Genomic DNA, 21168 nt, shown 5'->3' with positions numbered 1-21168 from the left:
TCCTTTGGAAAATAAAATGTAAAATTAGTTTATTGTAAAGTTAATATAACATATGCAACATAATTATCCTTACCAGTGTGATGTAGCAAAAAAAAAACCTACCGCACACACACAGCTGTACCGAACAGATGACTCAGCCAGGGATGCTCAACCGAACTGTCAAATTGAGTTGTGTTTGGATCTGTCACAAACTGACCTCGAAGCAGGTTCTTTATTTTGCGTAGTTCATCACGAACCAAATAGTTATTGTGCAGCACAATACCTTTATCTGTGCGAAATCGTTTAAAGTGTATAAAGTGTATTTCGCTGTGTTTGGAGCCAGCCCCGTAAACCATCCAGTTGGGCGACGCTCGACCGGTGGACACACAACGGTGGTAAGTTTCGTTGCGACTAGTCGAATGCTTTGAAGGAATCACTACGATCAAACAAGAAAGGGTGGATCGACAGAGTATGATACACGCACCATAAGGCTTCCTCCGTACATTGGTAATCGGGAAGAAATCATCTATGTTGTGTGCTCCATTCATCCCAACATAAGAAGAAGCCGTTTTTGTGTGCCTCGCTTCGCAAACATAGTCCCATCGGTGCATGGTGATAGTGCCCAGACAAATGGCATTCGTCCGTAGAATAAAGAACGTAAAGCTGTTTGTGCTCGAATTTTGATAAGCATCATAATCCGTCCGTTCGCTGTTCTGCTTCGAGAGCGCTGGAAATTAGTCACCATCATTCGCTTTACATACGTTGACAATGATTTGTTTGACGCTTATCTCACTTTTATAATCCGTTCACTTTCGATTTTGCTCTCACACGGGACACAACCGGAAGGAGAGGAAGCAGAAACAATCCGTGGAGCGACAGCGAAAAAAAATCTGGTTCAGGTTCTTATTAGCACGGTTAATCTCGTTCAGCAACCGGGTTAGCTTTGCTACCACCGAGTTCCATTTCCATCCATATAATTCTCCGGTAATTATAATACTTCGTTGAAAACAGTGCACGGTCCACACAGGAATACCATGTCGAGGGAAGGACTCGGGCTACCACGTGGAATTGGTCAACGAGATTACGGTGCAATGAGTAGCACGGCGGCAACTACCTCGGACGGTAACTTTGGCGGGTTTAGCCCGACCGAGTTCATCTCGCTCAGCGAATCGATTGCGGCGAACACGATCTTCGTGAAGCAGAGCTGGCAGTTTTTGGAGAAGGCAAATCGTACACTCGGCACGTCAAAGGACAATCAGTCCCTGAGGGATAAAATGTAAGAGACAGCATATGAAGTCAAGCTTACATTGCATGTGCCCTCTATACAATTACATTACCTGCATTTTAGCAATGATATTCAAACTGGCACGAACCAGCGGATTGCCACAACCACCAAAGACCTCCAGCGGCTGACGGTGGTTGTGCGGGGCGGTGATAAGCAGCAAAAGTTACAGGTCGAAAAGCTCACTTCGGACTTCAAGCAAGTGGTTCAATTTTATTCTAAAAGCCAACAGGTATTTTGCCCGTTTAATCTTGAATGAAAAGAAACCATTTCTAATCGATTGCCGTTGCCTTTGGATAGAGCATAGCGGCCAAGATGAAACAGGTGTTTTTAGTGAATGCATCGCAGGCGGACGATCTGGCCGCGGGAGAGATTGGAATTCCCGGGACAACAGAGCAACAGCAAGAGCTGCAGAGACAGAAGCAACTTCAGCAGAGTTTGCAGTTCGAACAGGATATGCTGCTGGAACGGGAGCAACGGTTCCGGGAGATCGAGGCAAACGTGCTCGATGTCAATCATATCATGAGGGAACTAAGCAATCTCACGTCCCAACAGAGTGAAGTGATTGGTGTGTTATTTTGCTAACTGAGGCTTTATCGTACAATAAAGCATAGTGTCTTTTCTCAATCCTTTTCAGACACTATTGAAAATTCGATCGGACGTACGGTGGACAACGTGGAAAGCGGTGCAGAAGAATTGGTCAAGGCGGCTGAGTATCAAAATCGGTACCGCCGTAAAGTGTTGATATTGCTGATCATCGCTGTGATACTGGGACTCGTGGTCACCGGCATTATCGTGTCCAAGCTCAAGAGCTAAGATCCTCCAAGAGGAACGAAACGATGTCCATGGGGGATTATTTACACCCACACACATACACAACAAACAGTACGGGAAATTTTATTATTGAACGATCATTACCACCTTTTGGCGATCCTATGGCGATCTTCATTACCCGTATGTTTTGAATGTGTTCCTCTTGTACAACATCACCTAAGATGTAACTTGTATTGTTCACGTTTCCAAATTAGCTTATCGAATTAAGAGAAGCAAAATCATGAACTAATCGATGATCGATTATTGAAAGCAACCCCTAATAAGTGGAATAGTTTACAGACACATTTTGTAAATCGTACGCGAATGTTGGATCGGTTAATTGTAATAACCTTACAGGGCTTAACGAACAATTTCAATCTGAGCGTTGGGGCGCAGCGGATAAGATTCCATTATTCATCAATAATCAATCAAATATCGGTCGAATCTCGTAATTCATCCCAATGCAGCGATATGTATTAGGCCATTATTGGCTTACTATTACTGACCGGTATTTGGAGGTACTTCTTTATTAAATCGTTACATTCATAACTCTCCAATGCCTGTTTGAATAATGATGGTGGGAGGGTTAGCATATAGTAAACTTTTGTTTTCAGCTAAAATATGTAGTAAAAAATAAATCTTCCTATACCTAATTTAGTTACATTGTTTTTTATTTTTTATTTTTATACAAACCATAAAGTATTAAGAATCAGTTACTAATACAAGTCCAAAGTTACGACGACGAAACATTTCTACATAGAGGCTTTCTTCGTAGTCACATGCAAAATATTTCGGAATTTTCAGCTCGACTCGTTCTACGTTAGGAAATCGCCCAGCAAGAACTGCTGAATCTTGCTTCATGTAACACTCATGCAGTATCAGACGTTTCACTTGAGGCAATGGTGGCATTATTGGTAAATGTTCGCTAACCACCAGATGATCCAAGATAAGTGTCTTCAGATGTGTTAGTTCTTCCAAAACTTGAAACAGTTTTCTTTGGATCTTAGGATCTCCAACGAAATGGAAATCTATCCACAAAAATTCTAGTTGCTTCATTTGTTTGGCAAAGGATAGAGGGATGAGTATATTGGCAAAATCGTTCTGTCTTATACAAAGTGATTTGATCGATTGGAACTGTTCCAATGATTCCCATACTACATTCACTGGGCCCAGCGTAAGGTGTTCAAGCTTGGGAACCTTAACGGAAGAGAACGGAAGATGCGATATCGTGCTCTGCCAGATTCCGAGCCGTCGTAAATCAGGCAGGTTTGATAGGCAACATAAAGAATTTGAATCGATCACCTGCAAGAAAGTAATAAACAGATCCTCTAGATGCAGGCACGACTCACAAATACTCTGAAGAAACTTTTCCGATACGGGTGTGTCGTAAATGTGAAGTTTCTTTAGCTGTGTAAGATGTTGATAGAACTTGAACTTGTACCCAGGGCGATGTTCCGTAGAGGCCCAACTACCGAACATTTGTTTTGTAATTCTGAATTCCTCCAATTGCTTTAGCTTCCAGTACGGTTCCTGGTTGCCGTATTGGGCATACTGTTTGCCAAACTGTGTCTCTGCGTCAAGATGAGATCCGACGTCAAGCTTGCGAAGCTTTGGGCAGTTAATCACACTTGGCAACATTACTTCAAGAACCAGTCGCTGAAGAGAGCCATTTTCTATCTTTAATTCTTTAAAAAGTTCAACTTCCGGCGTATTATTGGTTTGAATGAACTTCAGTTCATGTAGATGATTCATTGTAGGCAGTGCGGCTGTTATCTGCGCAGCGTATTTTTGTGATTCGTGGCCCATTGTGAGGTTTAGTACGACCAATTGTTGTAACCAATTCGGTTCCAATTCCTTGCTGAGTACACTATACAACTGCACAGGTAGATGTACTTTCTGATAGTAACGCTTTGAGTGACGCAACGTTTTAGCTATGGATTCCATAGAGCCATGGGAAACACGAGAATGGCCGGGATGATTCGGATGATTAAGGCTGCTATCATCATCGATGAAAAACGTAAAACGAATACAACGATAGCTTGAAAAGATGCAGTTCAAGCGCTGACAAGTCAGGGAAACCGATTTTAGCGTGTCCAAGTCCATATAATCGAATATGTGGCATATTATCTACAAATACGATGGAGATTACAACATTGATTTGTTGATAAGATTTGAGAATTGCTTACCTCGGTTGGCAACTCGTCGAAAGGAAGTACGCTGCCGGAAGAGTTCATTTCTGAGGCTCTGTTTCCTTAACTTTTATGTGGAATACAACTGATCTCGAACAGTAATGACTATCTTTTGTTGAAACCCCGTTTATTTGTTCCGGCAACTCACGTTCTGTTTTGTTCAAATTCCTGCGTCTCGTTGCAGTTGTCATCGAAGATGTGTACGTTTATTACCTCTACTTTGAGACTTGCGTGTGAAGGCTCTCTTCTAGGAATATAAATTTTTGATTCAATTGTTGAATACAGTAATTACCCGAGATACGCGGGTGATGCGTTCCAGAGAAATCCACGTATCTCGAATACTGGATGACATGTAGTTTATACCTCCTATTCAGGGATCCAATGTGTGCGCAAGAAGAAAACGTATTTTTTAAAAACACAAAACAGACCGTTATTTAATCATATTTAACACGTTCAACGATTTAAGATATACGGCCTGGCCGTTGTTAGGTGAAATAAAAAAACAAGTTCAACGCCGTGTCAAAAAATGCAACAAATCTACGGCGATGAATGAGTTAAACATAATTTTCAATAACATTTTATTCATTATGCATGGAACGAAAAATTATTTTATTGATGTAATAAAAGTTTACAAATAACTAAATTCATAAAGGAACGAATAAAATATAACTATAAAAGATAAAGTATAAAGTACAAGTTATAAACTCCTTTTTCTGTCAAATTTTAAAAACCTCGTATCTCCGAATCCGCGTATGTCGAGAACCGCGTAACTCGGATATTGACTGTATTGTTTCGGCCTATTTGAATTGGCAGTAATGTCACACGTGTTTGTTGTACGCCATAGTGATGGTCTTCTGCACTTATGTAAATGTACAAGGAAATTATGAAATGTGGAAAACTAATCACTGTCTACACAGCGTGTACTGGGCAATACAAGTGAATGGTTACGAAGACGAAAGATTTCTTCATAGAGGCTTTCTTCGTAGTCCCATGTAAAACATTTAGGAACTTTCAGCTCGACTTGTTTTACGTTAGGAAACCGCCCAGCAACAAACGTCGAATCTTGCTTCAGGTAACACTTATACAGTATCAGACGTTTCACTTGAGGCAATGGGGAAATTATTGGTGAATGTTCTCTCTCCTCCATATGATCCAAGATAAGTGTCTTCAGATGTGTTAGTTCTTCCAAAACTTGAAACATTTTTCTTTGGATCTCAGGATTTGCAAAGAAAAAGAAATCTATCCACAAAAATTCTAGTTGCTTCATTCGTTTGGCAAAGGATAGAGGGATGGGCCTATTGACAAAATGATTCATTCTTATACAGAGTGATTTGACCGATTGCAACTGCTCTAGTGATTCCCAAACTACATTCACTGGGCCCAGCGTAAGGTTTTCAAGCTTGGGAGCATTAACGGAAGCGAACGAAAGCTCCAGTGTGTTGTTCTGCCAGATTCCGAGCCGTCGTAAATAAGGTAGGTTTGATAGGCAACTTAAAGAATTTGAATCGATTACCTGCAAGAAAGTAATAAACAGGTCCTCTAGATGCAGGCACGATTCACAAATAATCTGAAGAAACTTTTCCGATACGGGTGGTTCGTAAAAGTGAAGTTTCTTTAGCTGTGTAAGATGTTGGTAGAACTTGAACTTGAATTCGGGGCTATGTTGCATTAAAATCCGTCTACCGATCGATTTGTGTTTTGTAATTCTGAATTCCTCCAGTTGCTTTAGCTTCCAGTACGGTTCCTGTCCATCGTATTGAGCATATTGTTCGCCAAACTGCGTATCTGCGTCAAGTTGAGCTCCGACGTCAAGCTTGCGAAGCTTTGGGCAGTTAATCACACTTGGCAACATTACTTCAAGAACCAGTCGCTGAAGAGAGCCATTTTCTATCTTTAATTCTATAAAATGTTCGGCACTTGGCGTACCACGTATTTTAATGAACTTCAGTTCCTGTAGATAATCCATTTTAGGCAGCGCGACTGTTATCTGCGTAATGTAATTTTGTAAATCGTGGCCCATTGTAAGGTTTAGTACGACCAATTGTTGTAACCAATTCGGTTCCAATTCCTTGCTGAGTACACTATACAACTGCACAGGTAGATGTACTTTCTGATAGTAACGCTTTGAGTGACGCAACGTTTTAGCTATGGATTCCATAAAGCCATGGGAAACATACGTATCACCCGGAAGATTAAGCCTGCTACTATCATCGATGAACAACGTAAAACGAAAACAGCTGTAGCTTGAAAAGATGCGCTCCAAGCGGCGACTGGTCAGGGAAACTGATTTTAGCGTGTCCAGGTCCAAATAGGCGAATATGTGCCATATTATCTACGAATACGATGGAGATTGCAAAGTTGTTTTGTTGATAAGATTTGAGAATCGCTTACCTCGGTTGGCAACTCGTCGAAAGGAAGTACGCTGCCGGAAGAGTTCATTTCTGAGGCGCTGTTTTCTTAACTTTTATGTGGAATACAAATGATCTCGACCAGTAATGACTATCTTTTGTTGAAACCCCGTTTATTTGTATTATATTTCCGGCAACTCACGTTCTGTTTCCTGCGTCTCGTCGTTGTAGTTGTCATCGAAGATGTGTACGTTTATTACCTCTACTTTGAGACTTATGTTTGAAGGCTCTCTTCTAGGAATATAAATTTTTGATTCAATTGTTGAATATTGTTTCGGTCTATTTGAATTGGCAGTAATGTCACACGTGTTTGTTGTACGCCATAGTGACGGTCTTCTGCACTTATGTAAATGTACAAGGAAATTATGAAATGTGGAAAACTAAAAACTGACTGCACAGTTTGTAAAACAGAATGTTGAAATTTGTAAAGGCACTTGTTCATGGCTTATAATCCTCGCTCACGAAAGATTGGAAAGAAAACAACTAAAGCGTACGTTTGTCAAAACAATTAATTTTTTTAAACATGTACCTTAATATGTTCAACAACGTAATTCTTTCTTCTTAAATTCTTGTTCTTCTTACATTTCAATGTCCAAATCCATCGTTGTTTGCGATTATAATTCAAATTGGAATGACGACAGTATACAAATAAGACGGAAAAACCGTGAACCAAACGGTTTTGTTAACCTGAAACATGTAGTGCAAATTAAATCTTCCTACACCTAATGTACCTAGTTACACTGTTTCGCATGCTCATTTTTTACTAACAGAGAACCTGTGTGAAACCTCACGAATTATCGTTTGTCCGGCGTGCTTCTTTCTTAACCGATTCTTAATCGTTTGCTGTAACCGCGTTCGGTGTTCAGCCGTTTGTTTTCTGCCATTAATTCCTTTTAATTTCATGTAAGCTAACATAATTCATTTCTTCCTTAATTTTTAATTATTCCTCAATTAACTTCTCTAGAGCTATCCTGTGCAGCTTTTTTGAATACAGCTGATTGGTTACGATGGCGTAACATTCCTTCATGCACGCTCTCTTCGTACTCACATGCAAAACATTTCGGAACTTTCAGTTCGACTCGTTTTACGTTAGGAAACCGCCCAGCAACAAACGCCGCGCCTTGATTCATGAAACATCTATTCAGCACCAAACGTGTCACTTGAGGTAATGGAATTATTATTGGTGAATGTACGCTCTCCACCAGATGCTCCAAGATAAGCGTCTTCAGACCTGGTAGTTCTTTCAAAACTTGACACATTTGTCTCTGGGTCCTACGATCTTCAACGAAACGGAAATCAACCCACAAAAATCCTAGCTGCTTCAAGCTTGTGGCAAAGGAAAGGGGGATGTGTACATCGGCAAAACGATTTGTTCTTATAGAGAGTGATTTGATCGATTGCAACTGTTCTAGTGATTCCCAAACTACATTCACTGGGCCTAGGGTAAGGTTTTCAAGCTTGGGAGCATTAACGGAAGCGAACGAAAGCTCCAGTGTCTTGTTCTGCCAGATTCCGAGCCGTCGTAAATCAGGTAGATTTGATAGGCAACTTAAAGAATTTGAATCGGTTACCTGCAAGAAAGTAATAAACAGGTCCTCTAGATGCAAGCACGACTCACAAATACTCTGAAGAAATTTTTCCGATACGGGTGTTTCGTAAATGTGAAGTTTCTTTAGCCGTGTAAGATGTTGGTAGAACTTGAACTTGAATCCGAAGCTATGTTGCGTAAAAATCCGTCTACCGATCGATTTGTGTTTTGTAATTCTGAATTCCTCCAATTGCTTTAGCTTCCAGTACGGTTCCTGGCCATCGTATTGAGCGTATTGTTTACCAAATTGCACCTCTGCGTCGAGTTGAGCTGCGATGTCAAGGTTACGAAGTTTTGGGCAGTTAATCACATTCGGCAACACTACTTCCAGAACCAAGCGCTGAAGAGAGCCATTTTCTATCTTTAATTCTTTAAAAAGTTCAGCATCTGGCGTACCACGTGTTTTAATGAACTTCAGTTCCTGTAGATAATCCATTTTAGGCAGCGCGGCTGATATCTGCGCAACATACTTTTGTGAATCGTGACCCATTGCGAGTTTCAATACGATCAACTGTTGTAGCCAATCCGTTTCCAATACCTTGCTGAGCACACTATACATGCTTTGTTCGAAATAGGGCTCTTTGAAATGCACTGGTAGATATACTGTATGGTAGTAGCGCGATGACTGCTGCAACGTTTTAGCTATGGATTCCACTGAGTCATGGGAAATATTAGAATCACCAGAAGGCTTCTTAACATTCAGGCAGCTATCATCATCGATGAACAAAGTAAATCGAACAGAGCTGTAGCTTGAAAAGATGCGCTCCATTCGTCGACTGGTCAGGGAAACTGATTTTAGCGTATCCAGATCCAAATAGTCGAAAATGTGGCATATTATCTACAAAACCGATGGATATTGTAAAGTTGTTGTTGATAAGATTTGAGAATCGCTTACCTCCGGTGGCAACCCGTTGAAAGGACTTCCGTTGTCAGAAGCATTCATTTCTGATGCTGATGCTTTTATGTGGAATACAAATTATCTCGACCAAAAAGTGGATACTTTAGCGTGAAACACCGTTTTTATGTTCCGGTAATTTACGTTCTGCTTTGCTTAAATTCCTGCGTCTCCTTGGAGTTGTCATCGAAGAGGTGTACGTTTATAATCTTCACTTAGATTCTTGCGTTTGAAAGCAGCCTGTTCTAGGAATATTAATTTGAATTATTTGAATTTGAATTTATTTGAACACGTGTTTGTTGTTTGTTTTACACACGTTTGAACGGCCAAGCCGTACATCTAACAATATTGTGATTTAAAAATGGAGGTTTATGCATAAAGTGGTTTATATACATTTCTTTAAAAAATCATGAAATGTTCAATTGTTAAAATTATCGACGAACAAATGAAAAGGATTGTTTTCCTGTCGAAGGCCTACATATGTCTGCCATATGTCGTGCGCTGGAAACCCTCCAAACATAACTTTCATTTCATCGACGTATCCATGTCTTAGAAAGGTTGTCATGCAACTAGCATACATGCCGGACACAATTCCCAGAATTATCGCTCGAGCACTTCGTCGGATAATAGTTGAGAGGCTCCCTGACTCCAAGATAGAGCAAGAATTCCCAAAAATAAGCTGGCGACAAGTTTGGGCCAACATCAGCACTCGGCAGCTTTCATCCGTACAGAGATCCGTTCTGTACCTACTGGTCCACAACAAGATAGCGTATTAGAAACAATAATGCAGTGATAGATGAAGAAGTCCTTAAATGTTCATTGTGACCTGTGTTTTTGTTTTATCCTCTTCTTTTTGTTTTACCTATTTCTATTGTAAGCTAGTACATAAGTTTATTTCTCTTTCTTTTCTTTTAATAAAAATATTTTATAAAAAAAAAACAAAGAATGTACACAACGCTCTCAGAGGTGTTTAACATTATGTATATTTTCGGTAAAGTACGTATAACTATTGCTCTTTAATCTGCAATTTGTGTTCTTGTTCCTATGCTCTGAAAGTATATGTAGAGTACTACCTAGGTCTAGTATATAGGATAGTAATGTACACTTTATGTTTCGATTACAAATATCGTCACTTCCGTTCTGTTCCAAAACACAACTAAAATCGTAGTACAAAGGGTAGAGCAATAGCATATATTTTTTGTGTTGCAATCAGTGCATGGTTTGAGTCTCGGGACAGACACCAGAACCAGAACGTGATGACGATAGTGATGAATAAAATATATAAAAAATGGTGCCTTAATGCAAGTCTACTTAGCGGACTTCGCAGATGAGCGGTTAACTTGTGCTGCATTGGGTGATGTGGTGGTAGGACCAGTTACAGGTGCATTATTTCCCCCTACTCCTCCTCCACTCGACGCTGAACTGCTGTTTCGTCGTGCCTTGATGCGTGATTGCAGCGTGGTCAGCAAACCCGTGAGCACGTCATGGTTGGGGATTTTCTTGGCAAACAGTAACCGCTTTACTGAATCGTCGTACGTCAGAAGAGCTACCATGTTCTGTAGCAGGAAACCCTGACAATATTCCATCAGCTTTTGGGCATTATATACCTATGGTCAGATTGGGAACGGAACAAGTCGAATGTTTATCGGTATGTACAAATCAGATCAGAACGCGACCGTATGATCGGCGAAGTAGTCTTACCTTCGCATGTATGTACATGGCGACCACATTGTCGATATCGATCATCTCAGCACAGCGTGCCTCCGTGTACCGCAAAAGACCTTCCAGCTGGAAGAAACTGGCCGCTGCCATCAACTCCAGCACATCTCCTGCTGCCACATCTAGGGCGCTACATCCTCCACTGTACAGGAACTGCATCACCAACTGCAAACAGATGCAAACGTGTTACGTTAGGTGACAATTTGAAGAAATGGACGATCAAAAAAGGCAACAACCAAGCCCTGGTAAGTACCTCGAATATATGGTACCGAATGTCGTTGATCTGCACGGTCGGTGTGCCGGTGCCTTCGTTCAGCTTCGAGCTCAACATGCTCTGCAGACGCGGAGATGCGGTGACGAGAACGATTTTGTGCCCATAAAAGATACGATTTTCCACTCTGCAAAATGGGAAACGGTTAGGTTAAATGTACATTCATAAGGATTTTGTAGCAGCGCAGCGCCATTAGCCTTCGTACCGAAATGTGACATCGCTTAGCTCCGGGTTGTTGACGAACTTGGGATCAATGCGCGATCCGTTCGAAGGCTGCAGGACGGGCTCTTTGATCGGTTTGATCGGTTCCCAGCCGAAGCAGGTGCTGAAGATATCGGCCAACAGCAGTGTGGTGCCTTCCTTCTGCAAAATATTGGAAAAGATGTTCGTTACTTTCGTGCCTTTGCTATTTGAAAGAGTAAACGATCGTGCGCACCTTGCTGTAGCGGAAAATGTTAAACAGCAGTGGCAAACATTCGGTGACAAACTGCTGGCTGTAGTCGTCGGGACAAACTTGCAGAAAATCTTGCAGCAGCTGATCAATGACGGCATCGAGACGCAGCTCATGGGCGGCGGCCAGGGCGTGCATCCAGCAGTGCAAGGTCCACGGTACACCTAGCGCACGTAGCTCGATGGTAATATCTGCAAGAACGGGTAGTGAGAGCAGTCAGTACACGATGGTTTCCAAAAAAGGTATGGGAATCGTCCACGCACCTAAATGATTATTTTCAGCACTATGATACATGGCCTCTTGAAGACTTTTGATTTGGGTTTTGTTCAGTGTCGGTGGGGCCTCCGGTTGACGATCGAGCTGGGTGCGCGTATTTCCTCCGTCTCCTTCCGCAAGCATTTCCTCCAGCGACAACACCTCCCTGCTACCCGGTGCCAATGGATGTGACAAAAGCTTCCTCAACGTTACCCGTTGTCCATGGGCGGCCGATACCGAGATAGCACTAAATAGAAAGAATCGTTAGTTAGTGGACACTTGCTTTTTTTTCGTGGGCACATGCTTATGCTCAACCCTTACCTGTAGCATCCTCGTTGGGCCGTGCCCGAGAAGCATAGAAGATCCTTCTGCTGTGTGGATAGGAAGGCGTGGGCACCGTGGGCGAGCAGAAGAGCCACAACCTCCACAATGCCCGACCCGCTAGCTACCTGTAGTGGGGTCAGTGTGCACTTGTCTTCGCTGAGCCGAGCACCACCTTCGACATGGGCGCCACGATCGAGCAGAATGCGCAATGCCTGGTAGTTGCCTTTGCAGGCCGCAAACGTAACCGCTGTCCAGTGTTGCGTTTCCGGATGGATCGCCGGACAGTTCGGATGGCCTGAGGCAGGTACCTCGACGTTCGGATCGGCACCGGCATCTAGCAGCGTTTGTAGGGCCGTTTCATCATTACGCGCAGCAGCTATCATTAGTGCGGTCATTCCTTGGTGGTTCAATGTGTCGTAGCGTGTCGTCGGTGGGACTAATGAGAGTGCCTGTATCAGCAGCTCTGGTCGACCGGTTAGCATTAGCCGGAAGGCTAACGCGTACGTCGCACGCCGTCCACATTCGCTCGAGTCTTCCTGTAAGGCGAAAAAGATCAAAGGATTGATCGTATTAGAGAGATCACTCACTTTTGCCCGATATGTTCTACTTACAATGCTGCTCGTCGTCGATGTGGATGAGTTTGAGGTCAAGGAACCGTGGAGCGGTTGTGTCTGTCCGGAATGGTTCGACGAGCTGATGCTCTGTGTACCGGATAGTGCTGTCCTCTTGGAGGGTAGCTCTTCTTCCGAAGCGATTAATCGAGGTGGACAGTCCACACCTGGCAGCAGCAATCGGGCCGCCTGCATAATGTCATCCTTGTCGATGAGTAACGCGTGCCGATACTCGGCGTGTGCGGACGATACCCGAAGCCATTCGACTAGCGGTGGCAATACGACATAGGCCCGTTCGTAGCACAGTTCCTGTATGTTGTTGACGGCACCGTTGGTGGCGGCTCCTACATCGTTGTGCTCGAGCTGGGAGCATCGCATGAAGTAGAACAGTACGCGGAACGCGGTCTGCGAGATGGGAATGTGCTGGCTACGTTGCTGCGCCCGTCCGACCAGGTCTTTCAACTCGTTCAAACTTCCAACGCAGGTGGTCAGCAGACATGGCTCGAGTGCATTAGAACCGACCGCACCCGAGTTGATAGACGATTGGCTAGCCCAACGGGGCATCGTGAGGGCACCCGATGCGACCCGTCCTGCGTTCAAATGTGCGTATGGTTGTAACAATCCCCACAAGTCCCCGGAACCGGCGATCGCATGCTCTAGGCCGGTCGCTGTCAGGGCAGCCCCGGGATCGGTCGGGAGACACTGTAGGAATATCTCCTCCAGTAAATTTTCCAACCCGGCGCACAAATATACGGCGGCGTATTCATGCACGAAGCGTCCCAACCGTGCGTCGGCCATCCAACGGTGGAATCGTCCAACCGGCAGCTGCAAACCAGCGCGAGCCGATTTGCTCTGCTTCAGTGCACTATCGCCCGGCACGGCAAACATGGCGGCGGCTCGCAAACATGCCTTAATGCAGGAATCCGATAAAGCGGGCGACAGGACGATTTTGAACGCACCGGCCACCTCGTGCTTGGAGCACAGGCCCAAACTACCGGACAATCGCTGTACCTCGCGGGCCACACGTACCAGTGCGCGCTGCAGTAAATATCCGAGACGTGGTACGGCTTCGACGGACACCCGCTCTGCGTACTCGCGGCAGCGTCCGGTCCGAATGACGCGCAGCACACAGTGCTGGCTCCAGGGTGGATGCTGCAGCTCCACCAATCGATTGTGCGAATCGACCCAAACGAACTCATCCGCGCTGGTCACGTTCGTGTTGACCGTCTCGAGTGAGCTGTACCGGCCCAGCCGACGCACCGGTTCCGAGCTTTCCGAGCCCGCGCTAAGACTGCTGTACGTCGAGGTGGACGTATGCGAACGCATCGTCAGCTGTTGGATGGCCATCTTGATGTCCTCCAGACCGCCACCGCCCCACGGTATTTTGGCCGGCGTGGCACGGTGCCGCGAGCGCGAATGGTTTGAGCTGGCTCGCGAACGCGCACTACGATTGGTAACACCGGCCGCTAGACGATCCTCGGGCAACGGGCCCAGCGGACCGCCGGTACGGTTGCCACCTCCCGGCGAGCTACTGCCGTGGCCCGTGTCGGACATACTGGCGTGACCGGATGAGCGGTTCTCATCGGACGAGCTGTGACATTCGTTAACACGCTGCAGTCCTCGGAAATCGTGCGTTCCGGTATGATGGTGCGTTCGAGTAATCCCCAACGATGGGGCTCCCTTCGAAACAGGGCTGGCCAAATGTGTACCGGGCTGTGCTGTTCCGGCACTGCCGCTTACCGCGGTAGAAGCTGCCACCTGGTACGAAGCCGGCACAGCATGATGACTCTGGGAGAAGTGTTGCTTTAGGTGGCTTACGCTACTGCCACTGCTCGTACTATTGCTGCCCGTGTTGAGCTGCTCGTTGATCGTGGTAACGCTACTGATCACGTTTCCGTTAACGGTACGTTTGCTGTTGAGGTCGTTGTTGCCCGAGCTGCCATTTCCGGTGGAATTTACCACCGATTTGTCCAATCCGGCACTTACCATTGCTGGCTGGGCCTTTACAGGGGAGCTTTGAACGGTAAGCTTTGTCGGACCGGCCACCGAACGATGTGGTCCGGACTGTTGCTGATGGTGTTGCTGATGTTGTTGCTGTTGCTGCAGATGTTGCGCATGTTGCGGTTGCTGCTGCGAATGGTGTTGATGATGGACACCACCGGCCAGTGGATGCGATTGCCCATGTTGTAAACCGCCTTGCTGTCCCGCAAGCTGATGGAACTTTCTGTTGCCGTCGTTAGATTGTGAGTTCGGTAGGTTGCTTTCTACGGTGGGCTGTCCACCAACACCCGACTGTTGGTTGACTGGAGATAAGCTAAAGTTACGCATGTCACCATTCCCATTGGCTGGACGGAGAGCGATTTCTTTAGAAACTCTCGGAGCCGGTGTTGCGATTGCCGGACTCTGGATGCGGGCACCGGGCGAGGCAACCGGATTGGATGACGCTATGTAATGGTTCCCTGGCGATAAGCCATTAGGACTGGCTGGATAGTTGCCACCACCACCACTGATCGCGCTGGAACCATTGTGCGTTGGGTTGTTGGCGAGACCGATGCTGCTCTGATTGCTGGACGTGTTGGGCGGAGAACTAACCTGCCCGCTCGTTACAGCCGTACCGGAAGGTCTGAGGAAGAGGAAACAAAGAAGAATGTAGACATATTAGTACTGAAATTTAAACTGAAACATCTTCGAACTAGATGTGCACTTGATGTCATGTTCATGAACCGAATCCAGAATTGATAAAATAAATCACCAAGCGATCCAACATTCTTCAAGTATGCGATCTAAACACTGTACCGTGCTCTCCAGTTCTGCACGAAGCTCCAATCGAACGGATCGCCAACATCGTCATCATCGTAGCCATACTCTGTGCCTCCGTCCGGTCCCGGATCCTCAAACACGGCCTGCACAATATCCGATGCCACCTTGAAGCTTTCCTCAATCTTGATGTTGATGACACCGTTAATGACGCTCTCGACAAATGACGGTAGCGAAGTGTCCGTTGCTCCATCCGTTGCCACCGTCTTATCGACGCGCCGTATCTCCACCACCTGTGTGTGCGTTCGTTTGGGCTTTGTTTCTTGACTTGGTCGTCGTAATTCCTCCTGACCACTTTGGCTGGCAGTGGCTGTAGGTTCTGCGGTACCGATCGGTACGGTTACACCGCTGGACGATGGTTGCGATTCGCTTGCTGCCGAACCTCCGCGATTCTTTTCCTCCAGCACGGACTTTAGCTGCATCATGAACTCCTTGCCCGGTTTACCATTAGCAGGCTCGGACTTCTTTTCCAGTGCCTCGCGCACGGTTGGACGGCTTGGAACGCCTCCACAATGGCTGCTTCCGGCACTGCTACTGCCTCCCTCACGTTGCTGCAACATTTCTGCCGTTTCCTCGCACAGACGCTGCGCGTGAAAAACGTTCAGCTCGCTAACCTTGGGCGGTGGCGGAGTGCCCGACGGTGGTGGCGGTGCCGGACGGGTCTTGTCGCTTTTCCTGTGCGCGATCGAGTCACCGAAGTAAATGATCACCTTGTGATCTTTCTGCTTTTCGATTTTGTTCTTCATCGAAGGGCCTGCCCCGGTGACGGGCGGTGGAGGAGACGGTGGCAGGTAGCTATAATAATCGTCCTCTTCTGTCAGATTGTTAGTGCTCTTGATCATCTTTGAGCTCAGTGCACCCGGATGGTATCGGGTGCGTCCAGCACCGTTACCCACGCTCGGTATTTCATTGTAGCTTTGTGCCTTCTTCATCCGATTGCTCTGCATTTGACCGTAGCGCGAATCCCGATGGCCCTGGTGGTCTTCCATTCCTGGCTGACCGTAGCCAGGATCGGGATCGTACGTGTCGTCACCCGTTGGCAGCACGCTCAGTGACGCCTGCCGTCCATCCGGCGATCGTTGGTAATCGTTCGAGGTGCGACGTCGCAGGATGAAGTTATCATTGCGCGTTAGTTTGGCGTTTTTGCAATACTTCGATTGCGACTGCTGTGCCTGATGATTTCCGCTATCGGCGTACGACCGCTGATCGGTCGCTTTGGTTGGTTTCACTTTCAGCTTATATCCACGCAATTCCCTGCACAAGCTGCAGGTGCAGTCGTCCGTACAAATCATCTCTCGGGGTGGATCGGTCTAGAGTCGACGAAACTGCACGCGACGGAAACCCTTCCGCTTATCCGCAAGCAATGTGTAAGGTTTTGTGCTGGTGCGTCCGTTCGAGCGAATGGTACACTACCGAACTGGACGGCATGTATTCTACACGCCAGCGATTGATTTGTGCAGTGCCACGACCTTACCGGTGGCGGTAACCGGACCGGCCACGATCGGGTATTGCATGAGGACAGACTGACCGGTTTGCGTTATGATCGTGGCGTTTGTTTATGAGGCCTTTGGTGCGATCTACAGCGAACGGAAGGGAAGCCCACAATCGCCATTGCACCAGCGAAGGGAAACATATAAAACAAGAGAAACACGGGCGTTAATGATTGGAAGCATGAGGGTAGAGGATGGTGGGCACACCGTAGGACTTGCCCCAGACATACTGTCTAAGGCTGCGAAACAATACAAAACGAATGAACGAACGAACGAGCGAACGAAGTCTTTTCTACTGCCATTGGGTGGGGATGCAAATTCGACCACCTTTAAGTAATGTTTCCCAATACCCACGTGGTTTGATTTAACCGGCGTTACCCTAGATTTTCCTTCCTTTCTTACCTAAATCGACATTGCCGTAAAGACTGGATTCCGAAATCCTACACTAGCATTTTCCGTCAACATGGTCTACAGTTTTAAAAAACGACATTTGTGAAACGATTTGCTGCTAACCGGTCGTTGAGCACAGCCACGGGTTCTGCGTGTTCCGATTCCGTGCTCGGGTACTCGATTGTTTCGATAAGCAATACTTTGTAGGTAATATTTTGTAGTATTTTATGAGTACGCTCTAGCGTGCAGGTGTTTCCAGATGGTTGAGGATTGAGACATGGTTCCATTGCGCAGTTAGACAGTCTATCCTACCTTTGCTCAAGAAAGGTAGTAGATATGAACCTTTAATTTACGTATGTACGAGAGATACCCGCAAACTCCAACTGAAAGGATGAGGAACACATAATTAACTCAAAGGTGTTTAATCGCAAGAGATGTTGAGGAACTGAGAGGAACTTATTCTCGTAGCAGCCCTTACGTACGCTTAAGTGGAAGAAGTACTAAATTGGAAATAGACATAGTTATCCAATTCTAGCTATTTTTGTTCGCGACACAGCATGATTGCTTGTGATATGATCGCTATTTCTTAATTAGTGTAACTAGCCTTAGTCTCGCAACGTCAGCCAGCTGCGTCGATATTGGCTGACGACAGCACGGTCAAGATGGTAGAACGGCATACCAACAGCTTGTGGACAACGTAAGCGCAAACACATCGAACTAACTTCTAATGTGCAATTGTCTTTGTAGTTAGGATTTGTAAAGGATTGATCATAATCTCCTTAATGTGACTTCGGTGATAGCACCGGTGGTTCTAATGTCGCCATAGAAGCAGATTACCAAACTTTCGCATATTTTTCCTATCTGCATCATCATCATGCAGAAACAGTTTCGTAATATCGTTAGCCATAGACATGGTGTGTCGAACGCCAGATGTAAAGATAATAATCAGCTGACGTAGTGGGAAAGCAACGGACCGCGCTATGGTAAGCTAACAGGCTCCAGTATTAGTGCAGCTACAAATTAGTGCACCGAAAACAGCAGTTACATGCGCACTACACCTCTTGGGGAGACACACAAGTAGCAGAAGTTGTAAATATTCACCCTCTCCGCACACGGGATGCCTAGCGTCCCGGTAGGGTATTAAGGTTCCCCATAGACGAACCTGGTGTGATGACTAGCGTGAACCCATTTGGCGCGTTTATTACGCGTACCCTAAGGGTCGCCTAATTGAAACTAATAGTGCCATAAGTTTTGATTTCACCGGTCCACTAGCATCCACCCGTTGACAACTGTGCCCCACCGTGTGCCCCCTGTTATAGGCAGAGCACGCCCTGTCACATGTGCGTTCGGTCAGATATCGCTTCATTAGGTGCCTCGCTAGTCCAGGATTCCTTATATTGACGTGCGCTAGACAGCACTACATGCATTACATTTGTGCCGGACAACTGTGCTGTTGCTGGATAGCGCTGGCAAAGCCACATGTGCATTTCCTTTTGGAAATTCAAAGCACACACACACACACACGGACAGAACACACGTTCCATCTGTTTGTGTTTTTCTATCCGTACTATTAGTGCTGCGGAGTCATTTGTGCTGGAGATCACGAATCCGAAGACCCGGACCGAATGGTGGGAGTAAATATGGTGATACGAACCATGCAGAAAGTATGCTCGCATGGAAAAGGTGCCGGTTGAGTGTAATAAAAGTCAGGCATGAATGTTTCGATTCTGCTTGTGCGCATATAGAATCGCAGCCTGAAGTGTAGTGCCCTCACGATCGCATGACATACGCGCGCGCACTGAAATTGGAATGGTGTTGAAGAGTGTCGGTGTCTGCACACAGCAATGGGCACCGGCTCGGAGTTGTGCACACCGAAGCCGATCTTCACCCCTTTCCCAATATTTCTGCCCAGGGCCTATTGATCGGGGGTGTGTATTTGTGTAGCACGGTAGCTAATTCGCCCCGACTCCCGACTGACTCCAACAAACCCCGGGCCTGGGCCTGGTGTACTCCAATTTTGTTTTTGTGTATCTCTACTGCCAAACGCGAAAGAGGTACGGGTATCGGTGGGAGATTTATGATTATACCTCTGTGTAGCTAGTTATTTTGTTGAGTGTGGTTTTCAAGTGATGTCCAAGTTGGACACTGGAACACGAGACTCCAAAGCAAAGGCTCCGCGATCCATGACACGCAGAAACTGCAACAAATAGTACAAAAGAGCGTGTTCGCCGTTTCGATTTGTGGCGGAACAATTGGGTAGAGGCAGCCAAACAAAAATGGCCGATTAACAAAAACCTAGTATCGCCCTAATCCTGACAATCTCTCGTAACTTTTCGATACCTCTGGGATGTATAACCGAGGATAGTGGTGGTTTGTGACTTCATTGATCCACCAGCAGCAGGGAATTGATCGATGAAGGATGAAGAGAGTAAGAGGAAAATATTGAATGAAGGGTTCGGTTTCAGGGGTCTCCCCCCCTGAAGGCCACTCGACAATCGTTAGCCAATCTGTGTCAGTGTGGATTAAGCAATCGGTGGTAATCCGGCAAGAGGGTTCCAATTGTGGCACACTTACATGCTCATTCTCAGTAACAAACGGGAAACTTTCCGTCACAAACACTCTAACCAAACGGGAAGCAAATTTGCATTCCGCACACCCGTTAGAGTCGATGAAAGCTTCATCGACTTTTTTCTTGGATCAATCAATCTGTCAAGATGAAAACCATAAACAAAATTTAAAATAGCAGTTCGTCGAGAGAAGCAACTGTATGATTTTTTAACAAAATTTGAGTTTTGAAGTCGCAAATCTCATCACCACTGTTGTATTTCATGTTAATAATGAGTTACAAAAGAACTGGACACCTCCGTATTCACTTTTTTATAATCAATTCTCAAGAAAATTGTACTTTCCGTTGCTTTCGGCTGACGGAAAATTTTCTCTCTAACGGGGTTTCCGTTTGGCACAGGTAATGCAAATTTTTAACTTTCCGTTGGACATCAAGTTATCATTGATTTTTGAAACGTCTGAATGTGCCAAACGGAGAGGCAAACGGAAAGTCATAATACCAAAATGACATTTACGTGACGTTTGAGAAGACGTTTGTTACTGAGAATGAGCATGTTACTCATAGTGCAACGGGTGAAATTAAATGGCATCGGGTGGTTGGTAAAATTATACTATTTGTTACACTTAATTAGCGTCGTACTGTTTTCACAGTGGAATGAATAGGTTTGCTCTCTGTGTCCATTTCATGCATCTTTGAAGAGTGACGGTTTGATTGATTTCTTGCTCGTTGGCAAGCTGTCTCGGATAAAAGAGAGATGATAAACAGGGAGTAAAATCGAGTATTTTTGAGACTCATTTTCGATCAACTAACTGTAGACGAATTCGGTAGAAATTCCAATTCCAAAGGTGGCCTTCCACCTTGCATCCCGATCTTTGCCTGTTATCCAATTCGCGCATATTTTGTTTTCTCCCTGCATGTCAAATTAGCAGCAGCAATTCGTCTCAGCACCAGTGGGCACCCCAATTTATTGATACCGTTCAGTCTTTGAACGGGTTGAAAGGAGTTTGTTTTGTTTTTTTCGTTGTATACTTTCTGCTTCCAAGCCATCCATCTACAAGACGCAGCTGCTTTAGAAACATGGCAAGCATGGAACATGCATTACAAACCCGTGCCGACCGAC

The 21168-nt window shown here is 45.5% G+C and overlaps 3 protein-coding genes across 10 annotated transcripts in view; 1 reads left to right on the top strand and 2 right to left on the bottom strand.

Annotated features, from left to right (window-relative positions):
* Window positions 1-159: 159 nt before the first annotated feature.
* LOC125768184 (syntaxin-7) lies at window positions 160-2731 on the top strand. Of its 5 annotated transcripts, none has more exons than XM_049435518.1 (6): window positions 160-374; window positions 826-878; window positions 991-1255; window positions 1328-1493; window positions 1562-1829; window positions 1899-2731. In XM_049435518.1, exons 3-6 carry the CDS (start codon window positions 1014-1016, stop codon window positions 2075-2077), a joined length of 855 nt encoding a protein of 284 aa, XP_049291475.1. In that variant the 5' UTR covers window positions 160-374; window positions 826-878; window positions 991-1013; the 3' UTR covers window positions 2078-2731. The 5 variants fall into 5 exon arrangements, with proteins under 5 accessions (XP_049291475.1, XP_049291474.1, XP_049291476.1 ...); XM_049435517.1 differs by having other exon boundaries at window positions 826-915; XM_049435519.1 differs by lacking the exon at window positions 826-878 and having other exon boundaries at window positions 1007-1255.
* Window positions 2728-9205, bottom strand: LOC125768174 (uncharacterized). Of its 3 annotated transcripts, XR_007418851.1 has the most exons (4): window positions 9155-9205; window positions 6655-9097; window positions 5777-6595; window positions 2728-3376 (listed from the first exon to the last, which is right to left on the bottom strand). XR_007418851.1 is itself a non-coding variant. In XM_049435504.1 (3 exons), exons 1-3 carry the CDS (start codon window positions 6700-6702, stop codon window positions 2777-2779), a joined length of 1467 nt encoding a protein of 488 aa, XP_049291461.1. In that variant the 5' UTR covers window positions 6703-7154; the 3' UTR covers window positions 2728-2776. The 3 variants fall into 3 exon arrangements, 2 of the variants coding, with proteins under 2 accessions (XP_049291461.1, XP_049291460.1); XM_049435504.1 differs by lacking the exon at window positions 9155-9205 and having other exon boundaries at window positions 6655-7154; XM_049435503.1 differs by lacking the exons at window positions 2728-3376; window positions 9155-9205 and having other exon boundaries at window positions 4634-6595; window positions 6655-7151.
* Window positions 9206-10112: 907 nt separating this feature from the next.
* Window positions 10113-21168, bottom strand: part of LOC125768155 (ankyrin repeat and BTB/POZ domain-containing protein 2) — a 79718-nt gene continuing 68662 nt past the window's right edge. Inside the window, exons 2-10 of one of the 2 annotated variants that reach the window (XM_049435446.1) lie at window positions 15582-17179; window positions 12786-15408; window positions 12172-12710; window positions 11859-12097; window positions 11581-11786; window positions 11350-11507; window positions 11127-11271; window positions 10856-11038; window positions 10113-10761 (exon numbers count right to left, since the gene is read on the bottom strand). In XM_049435446.1, coding sequence (XP_049291403.1) covers window positions 10462-10761; window positions 10856-11038; window positions 11127-11271; window positions 11350-11507; window positions 11581-11786; window positions 11859-12097; window positions 12172-12710; window positions 12786-15408; window positions 15582-16894 — 5706 coding nt within the window. In that variant the 5' untranslated portion in view covers window positions 16895-17179 and the 3' untranslated portion in view covers window positions 10113-10461. The remainder of the gene's footprint in view (window positions 10762-10855; window positions 11039-11126; window positions 11272-11349; window positions 11508-11580; window positions 11787-11858; window positions 12098-12171; window positions 12711-12785; window positions 15409-15581; window positions 17180-21168) is intronic. The other variant, XM_049435447.1, reaches the window with a different exon arrangement.

The sequence above is a fragment of the Anopheles funestus genome, chromosome 3RL (genome assembly GCF_943734845.2).
Source record: "Anopheles funestus chromosome 3RL, idAnoFuneDA-416_04, whole genome shotgun sequence".
Classification (NCBI taxonomy): domain Eukaryota; kingdom Metazoa; phylum Arthropoda; class Insecta; order Diptera; family Culicidae; genus Anopheles; species Anopheles funestus.
Note: the sequence above shows the minus strand (reverse complement) of the source record. Positions and strands in the feature narration are given on the sequence as shown.

Coding starts and splice junctions, on each gene's coding strand:
- LOC125768174 (XM_049435503.1), bottom strand. CDS start 6,702: ATGAACTCTTCCGGCAGCGTACTTCCTTTCGACGAGTTGCCAACCGAG. Junction 6,596..6,654: donor TCGACGAGTTGCCAACCGAG/GTAAGCGATTCT, acceptor TCGTATTCGTAG/ATAATATGGCACATATTCGC.
- LOC125768184 (XM_049435519.1), top strand. CDS start 1,014: ATGTCGAGGGAAGGACTCGGGCTACCACGTGGAATTGGTCAACGAGAT. Junction 1,256..1,327: donor CAGTCCCTGAGGGATAAAAT/GTAAGAGACAGC, acceptor CCTGCATTTTAG/CAATGATATTCAAACTGGCA. Junction 1,830..1,898: donor CCAACAGAGTGAAGTGATTG/GTGTGTTATTTT, acceptor AATCCTTTTCAG/ACACTATTGAAAATTCGATC.